The sequence below is a fragment of the Eptatretus burgeri genome, chromosome 12 (assembly GCF_056783735.1).
Source record: "Eptatretus burgeri isolate ZD-2024b chromosome 12, Ebu_testis_v1, whole genome shotgun sequence".
Taxonomy (NCBI): Eukaryota; Metazoa; Chordata; class Myxini; order Myxiniformes; family Myxinidae; genus Eptatretus; species Eptatretus burgeri.
In genome coordinates this window covers 62,440,214-62,461,773 of record NC_140972.1, presented here as the reverse complement: position 1 = coordinate 62,461,773, position 21,560 = coordinate 62,440,214, and the positions used below count along the sequence as shown (strand labels likewise).

The 21,560-nt window shown below is 42.5% G+C and overlaps 1 protein-coding gene across 8 annotated transcripts in view; it reads right to left on the bottom strand.

Moving 5' to 3' along the window:
- Positions 1-21,560, bottom strand: part of LOC147015753 (transcription factor COE3-like) — a 353,977-nt gene that overhangs the window by 173,065 nt on the left and 159,352 nt on the right. For all 8 annotated transcript variants that reach the window (XM_085848257.1, XM_085848249.1, XM_085848255.1 and 5 more), the window contains one exon: positions 3,903-3,984. In XM_085848257.1, the coding sequence (XP_085704383.1) occupies positions 3,903-3,984 (82 nt within the window). The remainder of the gene's footprint in view (positions 1-3,902; positions 3,985-21,560) is intronic.

Sequence of the window (21,560 nt, the reverse complement as noted above, 5' to 3'; positions counted from 1 at the left end):
AGTATAATTTTATTATTTCCATGTTTTGCCATCAGCGTGTTCCTGAAAACACACAACTCCTCAGTCCTAAGTATATTACGGAAGCATCAGCACAATTTGCTTTTGTCGCTCGGATCGCGTATCCACTGCCTTTGTCCCGTTTGTTCCACCAGAGTGGCCCGTTATACAATCTCTCCGGATAAATATCATCTTCGTTGCTTTTTTGATGTGTATTAATTACAATGCCTGTCAATAAATTAAGGAGAAAGTGCATCGCAGTAGATATTGTTCCCATACCCCACCCTTCCATCTCCACCCCCATTCCCCTTGTTCTCCCCACCATCCACACTTCTCTTTATTCTTTTTTTTTATCCTCACTCTCCCTCTTCAATCCAATACAAAGGGCACGGCTAAATGGTTAGCTGTCAATACATTTTAATAAGCACTTTTGCTTTTAACAACAAGCAGGTTAATAAGATATTAATGACCTTCGTCTTAAAGTGGTATTTGATGTGTGTTTTTTTTAAAGGCACCAAGCAAATCTGCATTTCAACATGGCTGGCAGGGGATAATGAGGGGCGATTATACACGTACACCAGCTCCTCTAAATAGAAGCAAGGAGAGGTGGCTTTGTGTTCGAATGAAGAGCCTTCCAGGAGGACCCTCCGATTAATTGGCTTTTCCTTAAGAGCACAGACAGTCTTTTTTTTTTTTAATCCCTGTTCACATAAGAGTGGCTTGGTGGTTTGAGTGGGTGAAACCTTGTTGCATTACCCTCATGGGAGTGGGTTCGATTCCTGCAGTCGCTCAGTGGAAACCTAAGCACCCTGGGGTAGAGTGGCGACCTACCTACGATGTGGTTCTTAGTCACGGAAATGTTTATGACTTGTCGCAAATGCTCACATTGCTCTGTCAAGAGTATGCATCTCCACTGACACTCACACATGGCCCGTTGCAATGATAGAGCTTCTACCCCTTTACCGGGATAGACAGAGACCTTTGTTTTGCTCTTTTTCAAAGCAAGGATGAGGTAGAGGAGTTAGCTTTAAAATAATTTGCTGCATTATCTATAACGAAAGGGTGTTATTAGCCCATGAGACGGTCATCAGAAGGCAATTCACGAGCAATCGGGTATATACCCGCGGCGTGGCGCTGTAGAGTGAAGGTTAATATGCAATGGGCCTTTTGGCAATTTGCCAGCATGAGGTGGAATATGCTGCATTACATGGGCATGCAAGCATCGGCAGGAGAGAAAGTTTGCTTCAGGAAAAAGAGAAAGTACGAGAGTGCTGGAAGCCTCGACCAAGTAGTGGTGCTGAAATATTCAATTTGGCCAAAGTTCTCGAGAGCAAATACAAATTCATGAATGGGCCTGCATTCAATTGCTGTTCTCCTGCATAATGTTTGTGTTGCGAAGGACAAGTGGTCATGTATTATTGGGGCATTTTCATAAATTTTCTGTGCTGGGTGGAGTGAGTGACCCACATGTTGAGGTCTAGTTATCCCTCGATACAAACAGTAGATTGTGTCCTCGTCCTATTCAGGCAATGGCACAAGGGTGGCTTCGGGATGCAAATCCGATAAGTAGATTAACGCGTTTCACCGATTCATGGAAAGAACAACGAACCATCAAAAACACCGGTGGCAGAGATAACGGGTGGGCCTTGTGGCTAACAATGTCTGCAGGAGGTTTTAGGAGCTCAGCGCCGTTGTCATGCATGAGCAGGAATCCCTGTCTTTGGTTTCACTTTTAGTAGGTTAAGTGGTTCTACCGATCTTTATTCCCCGACACGATGGCAATTCCAACAGGAGCGGGGACCAGAAATCAGATGGTGCAGTCATAAGGTGCTTCTTATAGTTAAAAGTGGAAAAATAAGGAAAAACAAAGGCGACAGTCGATTTTTGTTTTGCAAATAAATGGTAAATGTAAAAGAGAAAGAGAAGGGGGGCAATGCCTTAGAAAGAGTGAAAACAGACACGGCATGCCTGACATAATGTGTTAGACTGCAGCAAGCACACGCGCGTGTAATCTTTGCAAACAAATACAGCAATCGTGCGTTCCATTTGCATCTGTTCCAAGGATCTGATCACGACTCATTCGCTAACCTGGATTCCTATCCGGGTTTGACATGCTCGAGATTGAGAGCATTTTCTTTGCCAATAATTTTCATTTGCCTGTGATTGTTCCAATGCCGAATGCATTGCTTGTTCGTGGTTTCCTTTTCGTTGTTTGTTTGTTTGTTTGTTTTTTGCATTGGCTTGACATTGACCAATCGTTTGCATTTTAACTAAATGAAAGCACGAGAAAGCTTGCAAGGGCTGCGATAGAAGACAGTTGTTCAATGTTTTTCTTTTTTTTCAAGAAATAAAATTGTCTTTACACTGCTGCACCTGCATCTTAATTTTTGTGTGCAAAGCTGAAATTCATCATAATATCACCTTATCCCCCCCCCCAAACCCCCTTCACGTCTGAGCAGAAACATAAGTGTGGTTATTGTGAGTCAAGCTTCATAAAATGAAGAAAAGATTGTGTAAACCCTTCGCGCAAATCTTGAGAAATGCGCTTCGTGTTTGACAGATTAATAATAAAGCAAGGCTCCGTGCATGGGTGTGGGTCTCAAGCTCGAAAAGTATTCATATTTTTTCTGAAGATGAGTTGCAGACCGTGCTGGCTTCAGCTAAGTAATGCCTGTTTGCAAAATTGCTCCAATCATTCTGCATATAGATGCAAATCGTTCATCTACTCTTCCGTCTCTCAACATCTGGACCTGGTTGTTGATATGAGATGTGGAGGCGGTTATTTATCTGCGGGTGCCTGGGTGTTAAAAGTCGAGGCGTTTGAAGGCAGGGGGTCCGAGGCCGACAAGCAAGGTCACTGAAGCAGAAGCAGGAAGCCATTCCTCATCATCAGTCAGGACAAATCACCACTTACCCTCATTATGGTGTGACCCTCCCACAGCCTGTAGGGTCTTCAAAAAACCTCCACAAGGCCAAACAAAGTTAGAGTGAGATCATTCTATAATTTGATGAATAATGCTCCGCCGTAGATGAAGATTTGCGCATACTGCCGTAGTTCTATCTGGGATATCAATAATCTTTCTGAGCTATCTTGCATACCGTGCTCTGACCTTGCAGGCCCCCTGTTTGGCACAAGTCACAATACCTAATTGCACACATTAGACCAATTACAGAATCCCTTGATAACCTTCCGCCGCGGTGTGCCCGTGTATGTTTGCATTTAGTGTGAGGTTGCTCTTTTCGACCCCACACAATAACTTTCAATTGTACCAGTCATGAAAATAATGCGCCTCGTCGCAGCTCCTTTGATTCAAACCACATGCTCTGAAGTGCATATCGGGTTAATTGCCATAATCAGTGGACTCCGGCATAGCAGCCACTTCCGTATTTTTCTGGCACATTTATTCGTCTAACGACTGTTATTTAATCATTTATGTTTGAAATGATAACATTGGTCGTGTTTTTCCTCCTGTGTCCTGCGCCTAAGCTAAACAGACTTCAAATAGACAAGCCATCTTACATCCTCCTCCGGTCCTTTCTCTTTTTTTTTTTTTTTTTTTCTTTCTTCGCTCTTGTGATCGTAAACAATTACAGACAATTTGTTTCAGCCCACACGCTGAGCATCATTAAACTCGAACCCTTAGAATCTTGATTCAGGTTGTGATGTTTCTTTGGTTTTTAGCGAATGTATTAATTACTAACAGACCACGAACTCTTTATAGAAATCCTTCATCTATAGATTTACCAGAACTGTGCGGCAACATTAGGTCATTTGTGGCGATGTTTGTAGGTACTCGGAGTAGGAATATATGGTATGCACGGCGATTGGTATTGCATTGCAATATGCACAGAAAACGAGACTGCTGTGTGTTGCACAAACAGCACAGTCTCCCTCGTGAGCTCACCTGGAATCGGCGCATGTCTCGTGGATTGCCGGCATTTTTCAAACAGTTCTGATTGCATTTCAGGAAAAATTTGAGGAAGAATCTGTGAGAAAGAAGATGTTGTTGTTAAAGATTGACATCAACTTTTAAAAGTGAACACAAAGCAATAAACTTTTGCACTGTTAAACATGAAATATTATCAGTGCTATGAAATTTAACATTTCAGGGAAATCATCCAATTTCTTGATTTTCAATCTATAGGGACCATCTATATATTCCATACCTCGGGGAGAGGGGCATATTAGTGAAAAATAATTGAGATTAAGAAAGGTGGGGTGTTTAGGGAGAAAAGAAAGAGTGGGGGGCAAATTGGGGAAATGAAAAACTTTGGAGGAGGATAATTGGGGAGGGGGTAATTTGGGATAAAGAAAATTAGAGATGGTGAAACTGAGGGAGGGGAAAGGATTAAAAAGGGATTGCAATTGGGGAGGAAGGTAAGCATTGAGGAGGATGAGGAAAATTGAGGACGAAGATGAATAGATGAGATGGATGATAATTGAAAAGGATGAAAAAAATAGGAGGTGGGGAGGGGGCAGGTGGAAAATTTGGATGGAAGGATGAAAATTGGGAAGGAGAGTGAAATTGGGGAGATGGAGGTGAAATGGGGGAGGAGGGTTAAAATTGGGGTGGAAGATGAGATTGGGGAGGATGAGGAGAGTTGGAATGAAAATTGGGGAAAAGTGAGAACATTTGGGAGAGGAGTATGCAATTGGGGAGAAGTGTGGTAAAATTGGGGAGAGGAGTGGTGAAATTGGAGAGGTGTGGTGAAATCTGGGAGAGGAGCAGTGAAATTGGGGAGAGGAGCAGTGAAAATGGGGAAAGGAGCAGTGAAATCGGGGAAAGGAGCAGTGAAATTGGGGAAAAGAGCGGTGAAATTGGGGAGAGGATGAAAATGGGGAGAGGATGAAAATGGGGAGAGGATGAAAATGGGGAGAGGATGAAATTGGGAGGAGGATGAAATTGGGAGGAGGATTAAATTGGGGAGAGCAGCAGTGAAATTGGGGAAAAGAGTGGTGAAATTGGGGAGAGGGTGAAATTGGGGAGAGGATGAAATTGGGAGGAGGATGCAATTGGGGAGAGGGTGAAATTGGGGAGAGAATGAAATTGGGGAGAGAATGAAATTGGGAGGAGGATGAAATTGGGGAGAGGGTGAAATTGGGAGGTGGGTGAAATTAGGGAGAGGGTGAAATTGGAGAGAGGATGAAAATGGGAAGTGGGATGAAATTGGAGAGAGGATGAAATTGGGGAGGAGGAGGAAGTTGGGGAGGAGGATAAAATTATGGAGGAAGATGAAATTGGTGAGGAGGATGAAATTGATGAGGAGAATGAAATTGGTGAGGATGAAATTATTGAGCAGGATGAAATTGTGGAGGAAGATGAAATTGGAGAGGAGGATGAAATTATGGAGGAAGATGAAATTGGGGAGGAGGATGATATTGGGGAGGATTAAAATTCTGGTTTGGAAAGAGGAGGGATTAGAAAGGAGAGGAGCATGGGAAGAAAGAGCAGGGAGGAAAGAATGGTAAGGAAATAGAAGGGAAGGGAATGTTTGGAGCATTCAAGGCAGGGGAGTGTGGTTAAATATTCCACAAACTTTGCATCCGTACATTTGTGGTTAGTTCCTTAACTGAATCGTCATTCACAATGGTATAAAATGCCCATGCCCAATACAATCCTGAAAAATAAATATTTAATGCAAATCAATTTTACATCAATATCATGCACCACACTAATTACTGGTGGTGGATACTCTTGGAATACGAATGTTGATCAGTAAGTTGTCAGGTGATAAAAGGGTTGGCCGAACAAAAGACGAGCAATCATCCGTACAATGTCAACATTTAATTATCAGGTTCCAATATATATTATGCACCTCATACATAAATTTGGCATGTTTTTGTGTCTTGGATAAATTAGAGCATCTTGTTCCAAGACCTTTTTGAACACCCACGGAAGTTAAAAAATAAAATAAGTGAAAGTGATTTGTTTTGTAGAAAATTAAAGTTTTTGTTTAAAGGGACTAGTGGAATAAAAAAATTTGTGAAAAAGCAAAATACTCTTGTTAATTGATGAGTTTAAATGTAACATCATGCATTTACTGATCACCCCTCAAAGTTTTTGATTACATGAGGTAGATTTACTTTATGGGGCATTGGGTTGATCCCAGGGGTAAGCAGACTGGAATGTGAACTCATAATCATTTTGTACAAGGAAAAGCAATGAAAGCAAATTCATGCACTTGAAAAAATCAGGTACTCTGAAATTAACCCGGATGAATGAAAATACTAACAACTCGTCCCAAAAGTTTAAAGTATCACTATCAGTAGGTGGAAATAATAAATTTATCATTCAGGAAGGTATTTCATTTCATAATGGTGAAATGCATTTTAAAATCGTGGAATGCATTTTGAAATCATAAAACATGTCATTAAGGACAAGCAAACAGTATTCAAAGTGAAAAATCAATCCGAGGCTCCGAAAAAGTAACTTTTTTTCTTTCAAAATACTTTCGAATATAATTAAATAATAACCATAAACTCGAGCAGATTTTGTCAAAGAAACAAAGGCTCTGGCGACAGTTGCATTGTTCACGTTGTGGTCTCTGCAGGATGCATTTTTGCTGACTTGAAATAACTCAATTCCCAGTCATTTTACTCCAGTATTAAATGTGGATTACTTTCAAAAGCAGTCCAAATAGCCTCTTTGCAGCATTTAGCAATATACAGGTAAAATGAAGAACTATAGTCTTGCAGGTGAAGGCAAGTATTGATCTGCATTGGAGGACAGGTAGAACAATGGATGACATCAACAGGATGTTGATCGAGATATGCTAACCGTTGTAGGATGCGAGAAGAAGTTACCGTTTTTGCCGTTAATGTTTCATTCGAGGAAAAAAAACGAGACTCTGACAAAGGCTTATCGCCCGAACTGTCAGCTTCTCCTTTCTTTCCAAGGTGGTAAGCATACCTTGATCAACATCCTGTTGATTTCATCCATTTAGCATCTTCTCTCTGGTATTCATGTGATCAGGCAATATCAGAAAGGTTATTTGCTATTATTCGGAGTAAACACCCAAATTTAAAAAATGGAATTTCAGCCCATTTTGGGATGCTTAAGAGGTTGAGACCTAAACTCAGAGTTTGGAATGATAACATCAATGGACCATGGGTACATCCCATTGTAGTTCAACATGGACACATGCAGTAACTTCCTGTAAATATCTTTAAAGAAAAAAATCGTTGATGCTGTTGGATTATCCTCAAAGATAATTACGACTATGACTACTACGACTATTACGATTACTTTACTGACCATAATTAATCCCACCATCTTGTGGGGTCAGCCATGGTGGATGGTTGGCATGAGTCTTTTCACAAATAAGCTGGCCATACCTGACATCAACCGAAGGTGATTTCGGCAGGAATACATAATTTGTTCAGGATACTGGTGATAACTCACTCAAAAGGAAGACGGAATACTGCATTGGAGTCATCAGAAGGAACACAGAAGAAGTAAAGAGCAAAGATGGAGTTATCAGGAGGAACCTGGATAGGGTTTCAGCCGCTATTCCACAACCCTCAAACCCATCCAGGTGTAGCCAAGTGAGCCTTACAGAAAATTTTCTGCAAGAATTCACTTCTCCTTAGACAGATATATAAATAAAAAGAGAAATAAAGAGTAAAATAGATGAAAGAAAAGAAAAGGCAAAAATTAGAATGAATAAAAATAAATGTGAAAAAAATTAGAAAGAAGTATGAAAGGAATAAAGAACAAACATGTTGGGAAGAACCCGGATAGATAGATTTCAGCAGTTACTCCCCAGGCTCAAACGCAGCTACAGGTACTGCAAACCCACCTTACTCAACTCGACACTGCATGATCTTTAACTCCCACAAACTACTGCTGGCACATGGTACACCAAACAAGCAAGCTTAAATCCATTGTTCAAGTAATTAAGCTCAACTTTTTTCACAATACCTTCCTGACTATTAGTAATACATGACAGGTTTCCATTTGGAGTGATATATTTAAGATAGTTCAAACATAAAACATGAGAAAAGAAAAAAAACCCCAATGGCTTAGTGACAGATTTGTGTGTTCACAGTGGAAAACTTCATGTGAACCCCCGTGGGACATTTCTGGGATGAGTACAATTTCTGTTTCTGAGATCATGCTGAGATTTCACGTCACCTAAAGGAATACTACAGCAGCTAGAGATGAATTGTAGAGGCTGGAGATAAATTGTAGTTGAAAAGTCATACCGTTTTATTTGTTGACAAACCATCTCAATGCCTGCAGGCATTTTTCTATCATCCGTCCAGGAAGTGAATCGACAAAATACGAGACATATATGGTTGGGAAGTAGTCTGAATGTTAGAACATTGTAAATGTGTAGTCAGAGTTTTTTCACACAACTACCCAAAACGAGAGTTTTAGGAAATACCGATAATATGGTGTACAATGTTTTTGTAATCCCTCAATTAGTACAGACAACTGTGAAGACGTATTGCGAAACGATGCACCCCAAGGTGACTGGTTTCGAGACATTACGGGACATCTCACGAGGGAAAGATTATTTCAATATATCCTGTGTTTCTTTGATATCGACTTAAGTCCATCATAATGACCTCACTGAAGTCCAAGTAGACAGTGGTCTTTTGATGAAACTAACTTTGAGTCAATTTTATCAGTCTCAAAACAAAATGTTATGCACAATCGATTGTGGTACTGATGTTAAAAGAACATGTAAAATTACCTACAAACTGTTACCTGTATTTTCCAACCACCCCATTTCCCAGTAATCAATCAGAAATTAACAAAACAAAATTATAATTTTGTTCACATTTCAGACTAAACTTTAGTTAAGTATATAAAGAATATCGCACTATCGCAACAAGTGCACTTGAACCGCAAATGGCCAACATCAATGCATATCCCAACACCTTAAATAGCCAAGTGCCAACAGCAATATGTCATAATATAAATCGCGAATGAACGGATAAAAGTGTTCTTTGAGACATGTTAATGCTATTTCGAGCTCAATGTTGAATACGACGATGCTCCAAGGTGGAATAGGACACCGAATGCAGTAAATTACAACATATCAATATTACAACTGAATATATTTCCTGGGGGTACACAACGAAAACAATTTGACCTGATCTCGTATAGAGAGCTCACCTCATGGGACTGCCAGAGCGGTTATAGAAAAGCAAAGGAACTTAGCATTTTTACCAGGGTGTCCACTCAAAGGTCTATCCAGAGGAAGAGAACCTTTAACACGCACATTGGAATTTAGCTGACTTCATGACCACTTCTGGAGGGCGGTAAACATACTATACACAATGTTGCCTTTCCAGCTAGGACTGCACCAGCTTTGATGAGATCTGATTCCTCCAGGAATCAATTCCCAAACCAGATAAACAAATACAAAATCGGAGAGCACTCTATCACCCTTTGATAAAGTGGAGAAAAAAAAAAGATTGAATGGAAATGACAAAAATCACCTGAAATCAATAAATTAAAACAGAAGGTGAAGCAGTTGGGGCAAACACGGTGTTCACCACGATGCAAAAGTGACAAAATGTCAGTGGATCATGAAACCGATGTCAATGATAGCTTTTATTATCCTCTTCCATGTCCTCCGGAACAAGATTTTGGTTGTAACGGTGATGATTTTACATTGATGTCGTTATTCAAAAGCAAGACAAGCCTTCAATAATGGCATTTCATTGCTTTATTTATTCCAAGTAAAATCAACATTAAAACATTCAACATTTCTGAATGCTGGAGGATTATAAAATCAAAGTTGAAAAAAAAGAACAACAAGAAACCCACACAGACAGGCATGAGACTAATCTACATATTACATATGCAAAATTGACTGAATTTTACTTACCACTCTCTCCCCCACCCCCCCCCCCCTTTCCTCAAAGGCAGAGTAAGTCATTTGAGGTCCCCATGCAAAACACGATAATGGCCCAGTCAACCTGTCAATCTGTCATCACACTTAATATTCGGATTTTGATGTCCGTCTGTCTGACCTTGATGTATTCAATCTTTACTTACGCAATCTCAACCAAATAAGATTGCCAACAGGACTACGGGTCATAAGGGAAAAGTTATGGTGACTTCATTTGATCTTCTCACAGGGAATTCCAAAGGTGGTGCGAGTGGAAGGGAGAGGGATGCGGTGGGGAACACGGGGTATACAAGATGGACACGACAGCGACCTTCAGGAAGGAAAGCAGGGAATTTGAAGGAGGTGGGTTTAGGGTGGATTATCGGGGGTAGAAAAGATCGAGGATTTGGATGAGGGATGATAAGAGGTGGTGGTGTGCAGCTGTTTTGAAGGCCTGGAGGGAAGAATGGGATTGAACAGAGTGAGGGAGTTTATTCCAAAGGCGGAGAAAGAGAGGAATGACAGAGTGAAGGTGAGCATTGATTCGTGATTTTGGTAGTTTTACCAGAAGGGGGTTGCTGGCAAACCTTGACCACCCTGCGGAAATATGGGGGGGGAGAGGGGGACATATATTGCAGACAGAGTGGGGGGGCGAGACCAAAGAGGAGACGGTAGAAGACAGAAAGACCACCAACTGGCCTGTGGTGAGAGAGTGAGAGGCCCATAGATTCAGCCTCATCGCGGGAGATGCCAATGATCCGAAATGCCTTGGTTTCACCAGCGTGAAGCCGAGAAAGGTGAGAAACAGGAGCACCAACCCAGAGGGGAGAGCAGTACTCTATCGGCTGTGGACGAAAGCTTCGTATGTGGTCAGAAGCTCAGGTGGGCTGAGGAAGGACTTTGCACAATGGAGGATTCCCAGTCGGCGACTGGCTTTGGTAGTCAGGTTGGAAATGCAGCTTTCCCAGGAAAGATCATGGCAGATAGTGAGACCCAGAAGCTTGAATGAAAGGACCTCTTCCAGAGGATTGTTGAGAAAGTAGATGGGGGGAGGTGGGTTTTAAATGGTCCTTTCAGAGAGACATAGTGAGAGTGTGAGATTTGTCCGGATTGAAAGACGTGCTCCACGTGTTGGACCAGTTTGTGATTTTACCCAGATCTGCAGTGAGCGAAGAAGCTGATGCTTGCCGATCTGAGCGATGACAGATGGTGCGGCAGAGGGTGGTGTCATCAGCAAAGACATAAAGAGGATTTTCCAGAGAGTCGGAGAGATCATTGATGAAAACCAGAAAAGGAACAGGGCCCAGAACGCTGCCTTGAGGAACTCCAGCCTGGACAGGAAGAGGGGATGAAAGAACTCCATTTTGGCTGCCAGACGTTGGCTGTGACAGGAGAGGAAGTCTACGAGCCATGAGTGGAGATGGCCTTGGACACCATAAGAAGAGAGTTTTGTGAGCAGTGCAGGGTGTCAGACCGTGTCAAAAGCACGTGATATGTCTAGTGTTATGGCTCTGATTTCATGTCTGGCATTGAGTACTTCCATCCATTGTTGGGAGAGCAGAAGCAGCATGTCCAGGTTAGAGTTACCTGATCTGAAACGAAATTGATAATCGGAAATCAAACTATTGGAGAAGAGGAAGGATTTAATATCTGAAGCGATGATGGATTCCATCACCTTGCTGATGATTGGGAGAAGGCTGATTGGTCTGTAGTTGCAGGGATCTGTTTTTGCATCTTTTTATGCAGGGCGGTAATATTTGCTGATTTCCAAGTAGATGGCAGATGACCTTGGGCAAATGAGAGGGTGACAAGAATTGAGAGAGTGTGAGCAAGAGCAGAGAAGGTTTTTTTTTGTTTAGGACACGTGGGCTGATGCAGTCTGGACCGGTTGCAGAATCTGAGTCGAGGTTTGACAGCAAACTCTCCACTTTGTCAGAAGAAAAGGGCGCAGAGTCCAGGGACAGTTGGGTTTGACTGAGTAAGGTAGTTACAGAAAATGATGGGTTTTGGACACAAGATTTAGATGCAAACACCGAGTTTAGGCATTCAGCCTTTTCACGTGCATCATCAGCAGTGCGGCTATTTGAGGTAAGGGAGGGGATAGAGGGGGAACATGCACCATAAACAGATTTGATTAGATGCCACCAGGATTTGTAGGTGGAAGAGAGGTTTGAGAGTTCAGACTTGAGCTTAGAAAGATGGTGTTTTCTGGCTCTCCTGAGGGAAGATACACACTTGTTCCGAGCTTTATTGAAGGAACTGAGATTACCCTCAGTTGGGTTTGCTTTCCATGCGGCAAAGGCAAGTTGTTTCAGGACAACTGCCTCGCCACAAGCTTCAGTAAACCAAGGGAAGGAGGAAGGGAAGGACAACTGAAGACGAAAGGGGATAAATCTGTGCATGAGAGAGAACAAGTTTCTTTGAAAGAATTCCCAGGACAAGTTGATGTTGGAGAAAGTAGCGACAGGAGACCAGTCCAGAAGTTTGATGGCTGTTTGGAGACCCTGTCAGTCAGACTGAGTGAAATGCCAGACTTGACGGCGGTGAGGTCATTCTCTGATGACAGCCAGAGAGATGTCCACTTTGACAAGGACGTGGTCAGAAGAACCGATTGGATCGGAAGAAGAACAGCAGATATTTTCAGGGAAATTTGTCATAATCAGATCCAGGAGAGATGGAGTACTGTTGGTTGGGATCCGGGTCGGGAAGTTGACAGATTGAGTCAGTCCCAATGAGTCGCAGAAGTCATTTGCTGAACTGCCATGACAGGTGAGAGAGGTACCCACACCCTGCCAACTGGTATGATAACAATCGAAATTACCACATATGAGGAAGAGAGAGTTCGGATGAGAGGATAGAAGTTGGTCCATGTTTTCGGATAGTGAGGTGTAAATAAAACAGAGTCATCACTGTTTGGTGGACGGTACAGTACACATCTACACATGAGGTGGGAGTGGAGGGGAAGCCATAGCCAGAGGTATTCCTGGGGGTGTGGGGCAGTGGGGGCAGTGCATGGAGAGTGAGAAGTAGAATCTTTGATGAAGAGAGCAACACCTCCACCAGGAAGAGGTTCAGGTCTGTTATACCAGAGAGGGAGTAACCAGGGAGTATCTCTGAAAGAGATACTTGGGAGTCAGAGACGTCTTGGGGAAGGAAAGTTTCGGTTCGGCAGATTATGTCTGGTTTGTCAGTGGCAACCTGTCTGGAAAGATGTCAGGTTTGCGTGAAGGCCCCGGATATTTGAGGTCCACACTGTTACTGAAGAGGGAGGGGAGGAGGCTTTGGGTGCAGGGGAGGGGAGGGGAGCAGGAGGGTGGGACAAGGGAAGAGGGGGAGGAGGTAGCAGATTTCATACTTAAGTTCTTGATGAAGCGTGACAAATATGTCATGAAGCTGATGAAATGTTGAAGCTCGGCTTTGTTCTCGGGTTTTGGAATAGCTCTCAGATCTTGAACCTTCTGCTGGTCAGACCATATTCCTTGTCTACCATAAGTATTCCCAAAGAAGGCGATGCTGGTCTTCTTGATGTAGCATTTGTTTGAATTGAAAACGAGGCCTTCGGTTATGCTGTTTCCATCAGTTCCTTGAGGTGCCAGTCATGTTCCTCCTCAGTGGTGCCATAAACAGTGATGTCATCTGCTATGCCAACTGCACCTTCACAATCCTGGAGAATACGGTCCATTTCCATCTGAAAAATGTCCTGGATTACACACAGTCGAAAAGGCAATCATTGGAAACAACACCGGCCCGCTGAAGTCTGAAATGTAAGAAGTTGTTGGCTATCTCCAAAAGTAGAGTCTTCCAGACCAGTACCCTGACTTGGCATAAAGTTTTGAGAAGTATTTCACTCCTGCAAATTTGTGAGTGAGCTCTTCCATGTGAGGTATTTTTTTGATATGGACGAATCAGGGCTCAATTGAGATGCTTTGGGTCCAAACAAATCCGAATATTGCCGTCGATTTTTGTTGCATATGTGAGTGAGCTGACCCACTCAGAGTTGGTTCCTTGATACACCGCATGACTCCCTGTGGAACCACCTCAACAAGTTCTGATTGATTTTTGTCCTTGAAAGCAATAGTGGTTCTTTGTGGTGGATCAACACGTGGTGGGACATTTGGGTCCACAACAAGCCTGTGCATTGTATGAATTTCACTGATGTGGTCAAATTGTTATGGATATGCATCCATGAGTTATTTCACGCTGTTGTAAACCCGTGGTTGGTTACTGTTCTCTGAACAATGCAACCTAACAACATGAGGATTCTCACATGATGGAAGGCCAAGAACCGCAGGACCACTGACATCCACAACAGAGAATTGTATGCAGTTGAAATGCTCTCTGCTGCCTGAAGAGAGCCAATTTAGGGTTCATCATTTGAATCCAGCATTTCGGGAAACAAGTGTCGAAAAGTGCGAATGGGTAAAGTGTTTCCAAGGGCACCTGTGTCCACCTTCAGCTGAAGATAATGAACACCTTGCCTGTTGCATCGACTGACGTGAAGTGGAGTGTAAGCCTCGTTACATTGACCAGGTATATTAATCGAGTCGAAAACCAACAAATCAAACTGTGATGAAACGCCATTGGGGTTATTGGCGTTGTATCAACACCTGTGTTGCAATTCCATGAGACGTGTGTCATACGCTGTTTCGTGTTGTGCACTGGCATGGGGAATACTGTAAGTGTTTAAGGGGATTGCGAATACCTTTCATAGGGGTGCTGTCCTGGAACTCGAGGATCTGGTGTATCCTCTTGTTCTATGTTGTGAAGATCAACATGAGCATGTGATGTCCGAGAGTTCCAGCAAGCATTCCCTGTTGGACCATAGTTGTCGGGTGCAAAGCTTCTGGGTGCTTGTTGTTTGTATGCACTTAATGAGAGGTAGGGTCGTGGTTGTCAAAACTTGAAAGCAAGACAGCACTTGGCCCAATGGCCATGTTTAGCACACAATCTGCATGTGTCGTTGCGAGCAGGACATTGGGTACGTGCTGGAGGGTGTGAGGTCTCACCGTTTTTGCACTTAATGAGTCTCGGGCCAACAGCAGAGATGCTTATGTTGTCAGCTGCGTTGTTAGCACAGAGTCATTCATTGGATGCAACTGTTTGAGATACGTGGCGGAGGTTTCGTATGTCCACCCCAGTTTCAAGGCATCATCAAGCATAAAGGTCTTTGGTTTTGTCAAAAGCTCCTTCTGAAAGTCAGACATTTGGGTCCTTGCAATGATCTGTTCAATCACGGAGTCGTCTTCTTCTTGTTTGGAGCTGAAATCACACTTCTGTGAGAGATGAGATGGAAAAGATATAGTTGGGAGGAAGCACCGGCTTGTTACCTTGATGGGCTCGAATATGTGTCATAAAACCGCTGCCACCACGTAAAGTTCTGATGGAGAAGATATATAAAGAGGCAATGTTTGAAGAGAACTCTCTTTTGATTCAGGCACCCTAATTAATCATGATGGCGTCGTGCTCCCGCGACCACATACCCATAATGCCCCGCATCTCAGAACTTCTGCTTCATATCCAAAAGCAAACCCAAACCAATGTAACACCATTACAAAGCAAACCCAAACCAATATAATACCATTACACTGTCAAGTTAAACATTTAAAAATGGGGAAGCACAAAACAGTGGGGAAGAGACATTAGGAGATCTGTGGAAGGGAGAGGGATGGGCGGGCTACACGGGGTATACAAGATGGACACGACAGGGACTTTCAGGTGGAAAAGTAGGAAATTTGAAGGAGGTGGGCTTGGGGTGGGTTGACAGGGGTAGAAAAGATATAGTTGGGAGGAATTTGAAGAGGGTTTCGAGGGAAATGTGGTGAAAATAAAAAATGAAGGTAAAAAGGAGAAAACACAAATAAACGTAATCGTGCACACAGACGGGAAGAAGGGTCGGCCTCAGGGAAAATCCGATATTAAAAGACTGACGAATACTCACCACATAGCACAAGTTTTGAAACAAAACCAAACTCGGACCACACAGTAAGCACAAAAACTACAAAATAAGTCAAAAAGTGACAAAAAAAAATGACCGGAAAACTTATCTTTGAGAAAGTCGGCAGAGACTCCTGGAGAGAAACCACCGTCACTACTTTAAAAAAAAATTGCATGACAGTTTTTGAACAGCCCCATATTGGGGTGAAACAATCAGTGACCGTGTGACGAATCAGCTCGTTCTGATATCACCATGGTGGAGGTTGCCATGGATTAGAGGTGTCGAGTTAATTTTTTTATTGGTGCAGTAAATGTGTGTTTCCCTATCGGACTGTCACCAGATTTTGTTGCAGGTTGTGACCACAGTGCGGGTCATCCTTGTTTGTTCTGGAGAACCTTTTAACACAACTTGCGCATAATATCCCGTGACAGGGTAACCCAGTCTACCGTGATGTCTACGACGTTCATCCACCATATGTGTTCCACCTGAATCAGCAGAGGAGTTCATGTGCTTGCTGTTGGACTATCTTGCTGACTTTGCCTCCTTATAAAGTTGGACTGTTTATAAACTGCTTTTGTGGTGTTGTGCATACAAAACATCGCATCTCTCAGACCTTTGAAGGAGGCATTAAGTCTAGTATCTTGTCTATAAGCTTTTTCTAATTAACTTTAATGACCCCACTGTATCTTTGAAACAGTATTGTTGTTGGTGGGTACCGCAAACCCAATTCCAAGCTCCTGCTTTAAATTATCTGAATAGGTTGAGATACAGTAAGATCAACTTATTGCCCTCTCGGTCTTCAGTGATCTATCAATGCTGGCAGGATAGTGGAGAGGTAGCATATGCACCTTTGTGCTGACGAGTCTGGGTTTGATTCCTGGCCCAACTACAAATGATCAACTGAGTGTTTTTCAGGCAGAGGGTTGCCTCAATGTATACACCTGTCAGTCTGATGGGAAATCAAGCTCGGGTCACATCTACCAGCTTTGGTCGGACATAAGATCTCACAGTGTCCTTCGCATATAGTCGGCCTTAGCGTGCCAGCACCCTGGCTAAACTCCAAATTCCTGCCTTTAATTTGCAGGGCCACCACAAAAACGGCATAGTGTATCGGTAATGCTACAACCACTGGGTCAAATTCATGATTGAATCCTGATGTGATATGGATTGGCTAAATAAATAAATTAACCATTTTGGTGATTTTGTCTCCATGACACACAAAGTGAGACTATTCCTATTTTAGGCTCATTGCAAACAGTTTCTTGCAATCTTAAAATAGCTTTTCCACCACTGTACACCTGAGATTATTTTACAATCATCTCTGTTCTTGGATGGTAGAAAATGTTCAAATTACACATCGTTCCTTTGAGATTAAAATTCAGATCTTGTGCTTAATTATTGCAGATACATCTCAGAACATCAGTCTCAGTCTCTCTCTCTCTCTCTCTCTCTCTCTCTCTCTCTCTCTCTCTCTCTCTCTCTCTCTCTCTCTCTCTCTCTCTCTCTCTCTCTCTCTCTCTCTCTCTCTCTCTCTCTCTCTCTCTCTCTCTCTCTCTCTCTCTCTCTCTCTCTCTCTCTCTCTCTCTCTCTCTCTCTCTCTCTCTCTCTCTCTCTCTCTCTCTCTCTCTCTCTCTCTCTCTCTCTCTCTCTCTCTCTCTCTCTCTCTCTCTCTCTCTCTCTCTCTCTCTCTCTCTCTCTCTCTCTCTCTCCCCCCCCTTCCTCATCAAGAGAGTTTTCACACAATGCGACAAACATTCTGGCTTTGCACACACGTGAAGACATGAGTCACGATGATCACCAGATATCCACTACTATTTCTTTAATGGCTCCAATTATTCCTCCCTTCTTGTGGAGTCGGCTGGGGAACGTTTTTGGCCCGAGTCCTTCACGAACCGGCTGACCATGCCTGACATTCCACTGCATCTGATTTGGGCAGGAATTTGTAATTTGTTCAGGGTGCCGTCGATAACTCACAGACTCTTCGCCAAAGACACAGTGGGATCTTTAATGTCCACAAACTAATGCGAACAGACGTAGGGACACCCAGCTTAGCGTTCATCTGAAGGACGGCGTGCTTTGTGATGCAACGTCCTGCCTGCGAATATCATAACCAGGTATAAAAAAAACAAATCTGTTTCTTAGAAATATAGCTGGCATGACATTCATACACTAAAAGACCAACACACTCATGACTTTTACAGTCTCTGTTTACAATAATCATAGTATATATTCAACTGGAAAAGTTCAGCCGAGCTCGAAGATTACATGAAGAAGCATAATAAAAAATAATTCACTATTTTAAAATGAAAAATTGGAGCTAAAGTTAGAAAATTGAAATATAGAAAAGGAAGAGAAAGGAGATCACTCGTGATACTACAATATCAGGTTCAAATACCTTATTCTTTGTTGATTTGTCTCATGCTTCCTAATGTCCAAGTCTTGCATGAAAAAAGAAATGTCCAAGTCGACGATCATGGCAAACAAAGACATCCATTGTATTCCTTCCTGGTCGTGTTTCCTATTGATCTCTATTTTTGATCTTCGATTTTCATTATTTCTCTCCATTTGTTTCTCATTGTAGTGTTTGTGGAAACGTTTTTTGGCAATCTGCATAACTGAGTTTTGTTTTGCTTTGTTCATATGCAGCTGTATGGTTAGTACATTGCTGTCCTTAAAAATTACCATGACTTGTTTTTGTTCAACTTATTTTAAAAGACTAAAAGAGCTCGAAACTCTTCCAGGAGCCTCGATAAGGTATGGTAAGGTGTCACCCGAAGTCGGGGGTGACCTTTCGGCCCCGTCTTTCACTGGTTTCTACCACTTGGGTAGAGGGCGCGCCACTGCTCACCCGAGATCAACGGTTGTTGATCTCTTACTCTGAGCAAGCTGGTACTCATTTTGCTGACATCGAAAGGATGACAGGCTGAGTCGACCCGTCTGGTGTTATTTTTGCATGGCTGGGGTTTGAATTCTGAACCCTGTGATCCTAAGCGAACCACCTTAATCATTAAGCTACAACCAGGGCAGCCTTGATACTTGTATTTAAAAATCCTATCTAAAATAAATTATTATGCAAATGACAAAACGCACCTCTCTTTACACATTTCCTGTGTGATGTCATCAGTGTCCATTTGCAAATACATTTAACCAGAAAACTTGGATAAACTTTTTTATGTTTTAAATACAGGATGAGGTTAGTCATTCAGATTGACCTCCTGTAACAAGGGAAGGGATAATACACTGAGTGGGCCAGTGTCACATGTCAGACTAGGTGGGACAGACAGCTTATTCCACCTTGAAGGTCGTTAATGAGTCTGATGGGTTTTTCCAACATTCCAGTTGTGACATGTCAATTCTCCTGAAAATAACTCAACTTCCTGAAGCTTAAAATCAAAATCATTTAATACTGCTTCCTTCAGCTGGATTTGGACCTACAACCTCTCGGACGACAGTCCAGTGACCTCATCACCTTGCTGTCGTGGCTGTACCCTCCCCATTCAGCGACCATTTTGACATCATGGTATGATAAAAAATTTTAAAAAAGACGTGTTCAGGATTTTAAGAATACAGGCAGATTTTCAAGATAATTTCCCTTGTTTTTATCTTCTCATTGAAAACAAAGATTTGCTCAATGCCATCTCTTGAAATATTTCATTGCAATTTCCATTTCATTTGGCATGGAGTCAACTAATGAAGTTAAAATATTGTTTCTTCAAAACTTTAAAATATTTTCATCATAAGCCGAATATAATTTGCAAAAGAGTGGCTCCAAGTGACTCCTTACATTCGCCCGTCACTGATAATGCTGATATACGACAAAAAGACATTCTATAGTATTCGTGCAAATATCAGTGATCCATTTCTGTGCTTGGCTGGTACACTTGATGACAAGAAGCAGATACACTTCAAAATTCTCTGCAATGTGGATTCTCTGCAGTGCCAGGCCAGCTGCTTCCAAGTCTATGTAGCACGCTTCGAGACTGTGCCTCCAAAGGCAGGTTCATGGTTACTCTGTCTAAACCGACTTCATATCGGGTTACATTGGCAGTGGTGGTTTCGTCACCTTGTTTTGATAGTTAATGCCTAAAAAACTACTTGTTTGAGTCATTCTGTAAGGGTAGGCAGGTCGATGCAAGAACGAATTTCGGTAAATATTAATGTTAGCCAAATAAAAGTAGCAGCATGGGGATCATACTCATTGTAAAATACGTTCAGGGATTTTCGTCATGCGGAACGAATCCAAGCAGATGGAACAGCCGGCTTAACATGCCATCTTTAAATGCATTGCACTACCAGTACAACATTGAGCAAAGCATTCAGGCTTGTGAGCTTAACGATTAAAAACGAAAGTGACTTCGAGAGCTTAAGTATACCCCTCGACTCATCTCGAAAGGTCAGAAATGACAAAATTTAAAAGACAAGTTGGGAAAGCAAAATGAAAGATTGAACCCATCCATTGTATGAGATTCCTGTAATGCAAATCTTTGAAGTGTTAACATCACTTGGCTGATTTGTCAGGTGGCAAAGTTGGTTGCAATTAGCCCAAAACGTAATTTCGATAATATTTACAGCAAAGCGTCGCACGAGCCCCTCTTCACCTGCCTGTTAGCCCCCATGTCCCATGCGAGGCCAAGAGCGCTCATCCCCTATATCCCCCTCCCCTCTCCATCACAGCCCACCCACGGGGAGCAGGAGAGAAGGGGGGAAAGCCAGTGTAAGAGCAGCTGGTGTCTTGCAATTACCTCTGTAACCTTGGTGACGGCCTGGCTTGGCGTTGCCAATTACCAACCACCCAGCCATTAGCCTAACCGGGAGAGCAGATGGGAACGCAGGGAGAGTTCTTCATGGGGGATGGCAAGTGGGATGTTTTGGGGGCAAATTAATCCTTTAAAATGAGATTATATATACAGGGGGTGATATCAACTTAACATTAATCTGCCGTTTCAAAAAACTGATTGGCATTCTCTGCCATACAAAACGGCTGATCTTTGCAAATGAATGTCGAGGTGGCGGTACCCATATCGATCGCCCATAACAAGAGTGCATTGAACTGGTGCGGAGTAACAAAGGCACGCGGATGAAGGAGTACGTTTGTAAGCTTTTATCTCGCCCCATAAATTGGCATGCCATCTCCCCGCACGTGTCCGCGTTGGCTTGCGCGGTTTCACGATCTCTGTGAATGATCTATTGCTTGTTCTTTTCACACCTAGTAAGCAGGCGAGTGGATTTGTAAGGCACTTGGGTAATCAATTGCCTTGACCCACGCAACTATAGATGGGAGGGGTGGTTGGGAGAGTTGAACGGAGGAAACGCACATTCCAAGAAACGCCATTAGTTGAGGCATAAACATGAGAAAAAGAGAAGATCTCTCGAAAGCCTACAACCCCAAAGGGGCATTGTGCATGCTCAGCATTTTAAGGAGCAGTCTTGCATACGTCTGACGTCAGCCTTTATCAGCAAGGCAAATCTGGTTAAAATGCATATTTTGCAGAGAGAGAGAGAGAGAGGTTGGAGAGAGAGAGAGAGAGGTTGGAGAGAGAGAGAGAGAGAGAGAGATATATATATATATATATATATATATATATATATATATATATATATATATATATATATATATATATCTGAATAATTCCTTCAGCTCAAACAACACTTGATACAACATATTGAGAAAAATAGAAAAGTCAAATCAACCATGCACTCTCACAGCACACTTACAATTATATGAGAAGAGAGAAGTTTGTCTGTCTGTCTGTCTGTCTGTCTGTCTGTCTGTGTCACCATT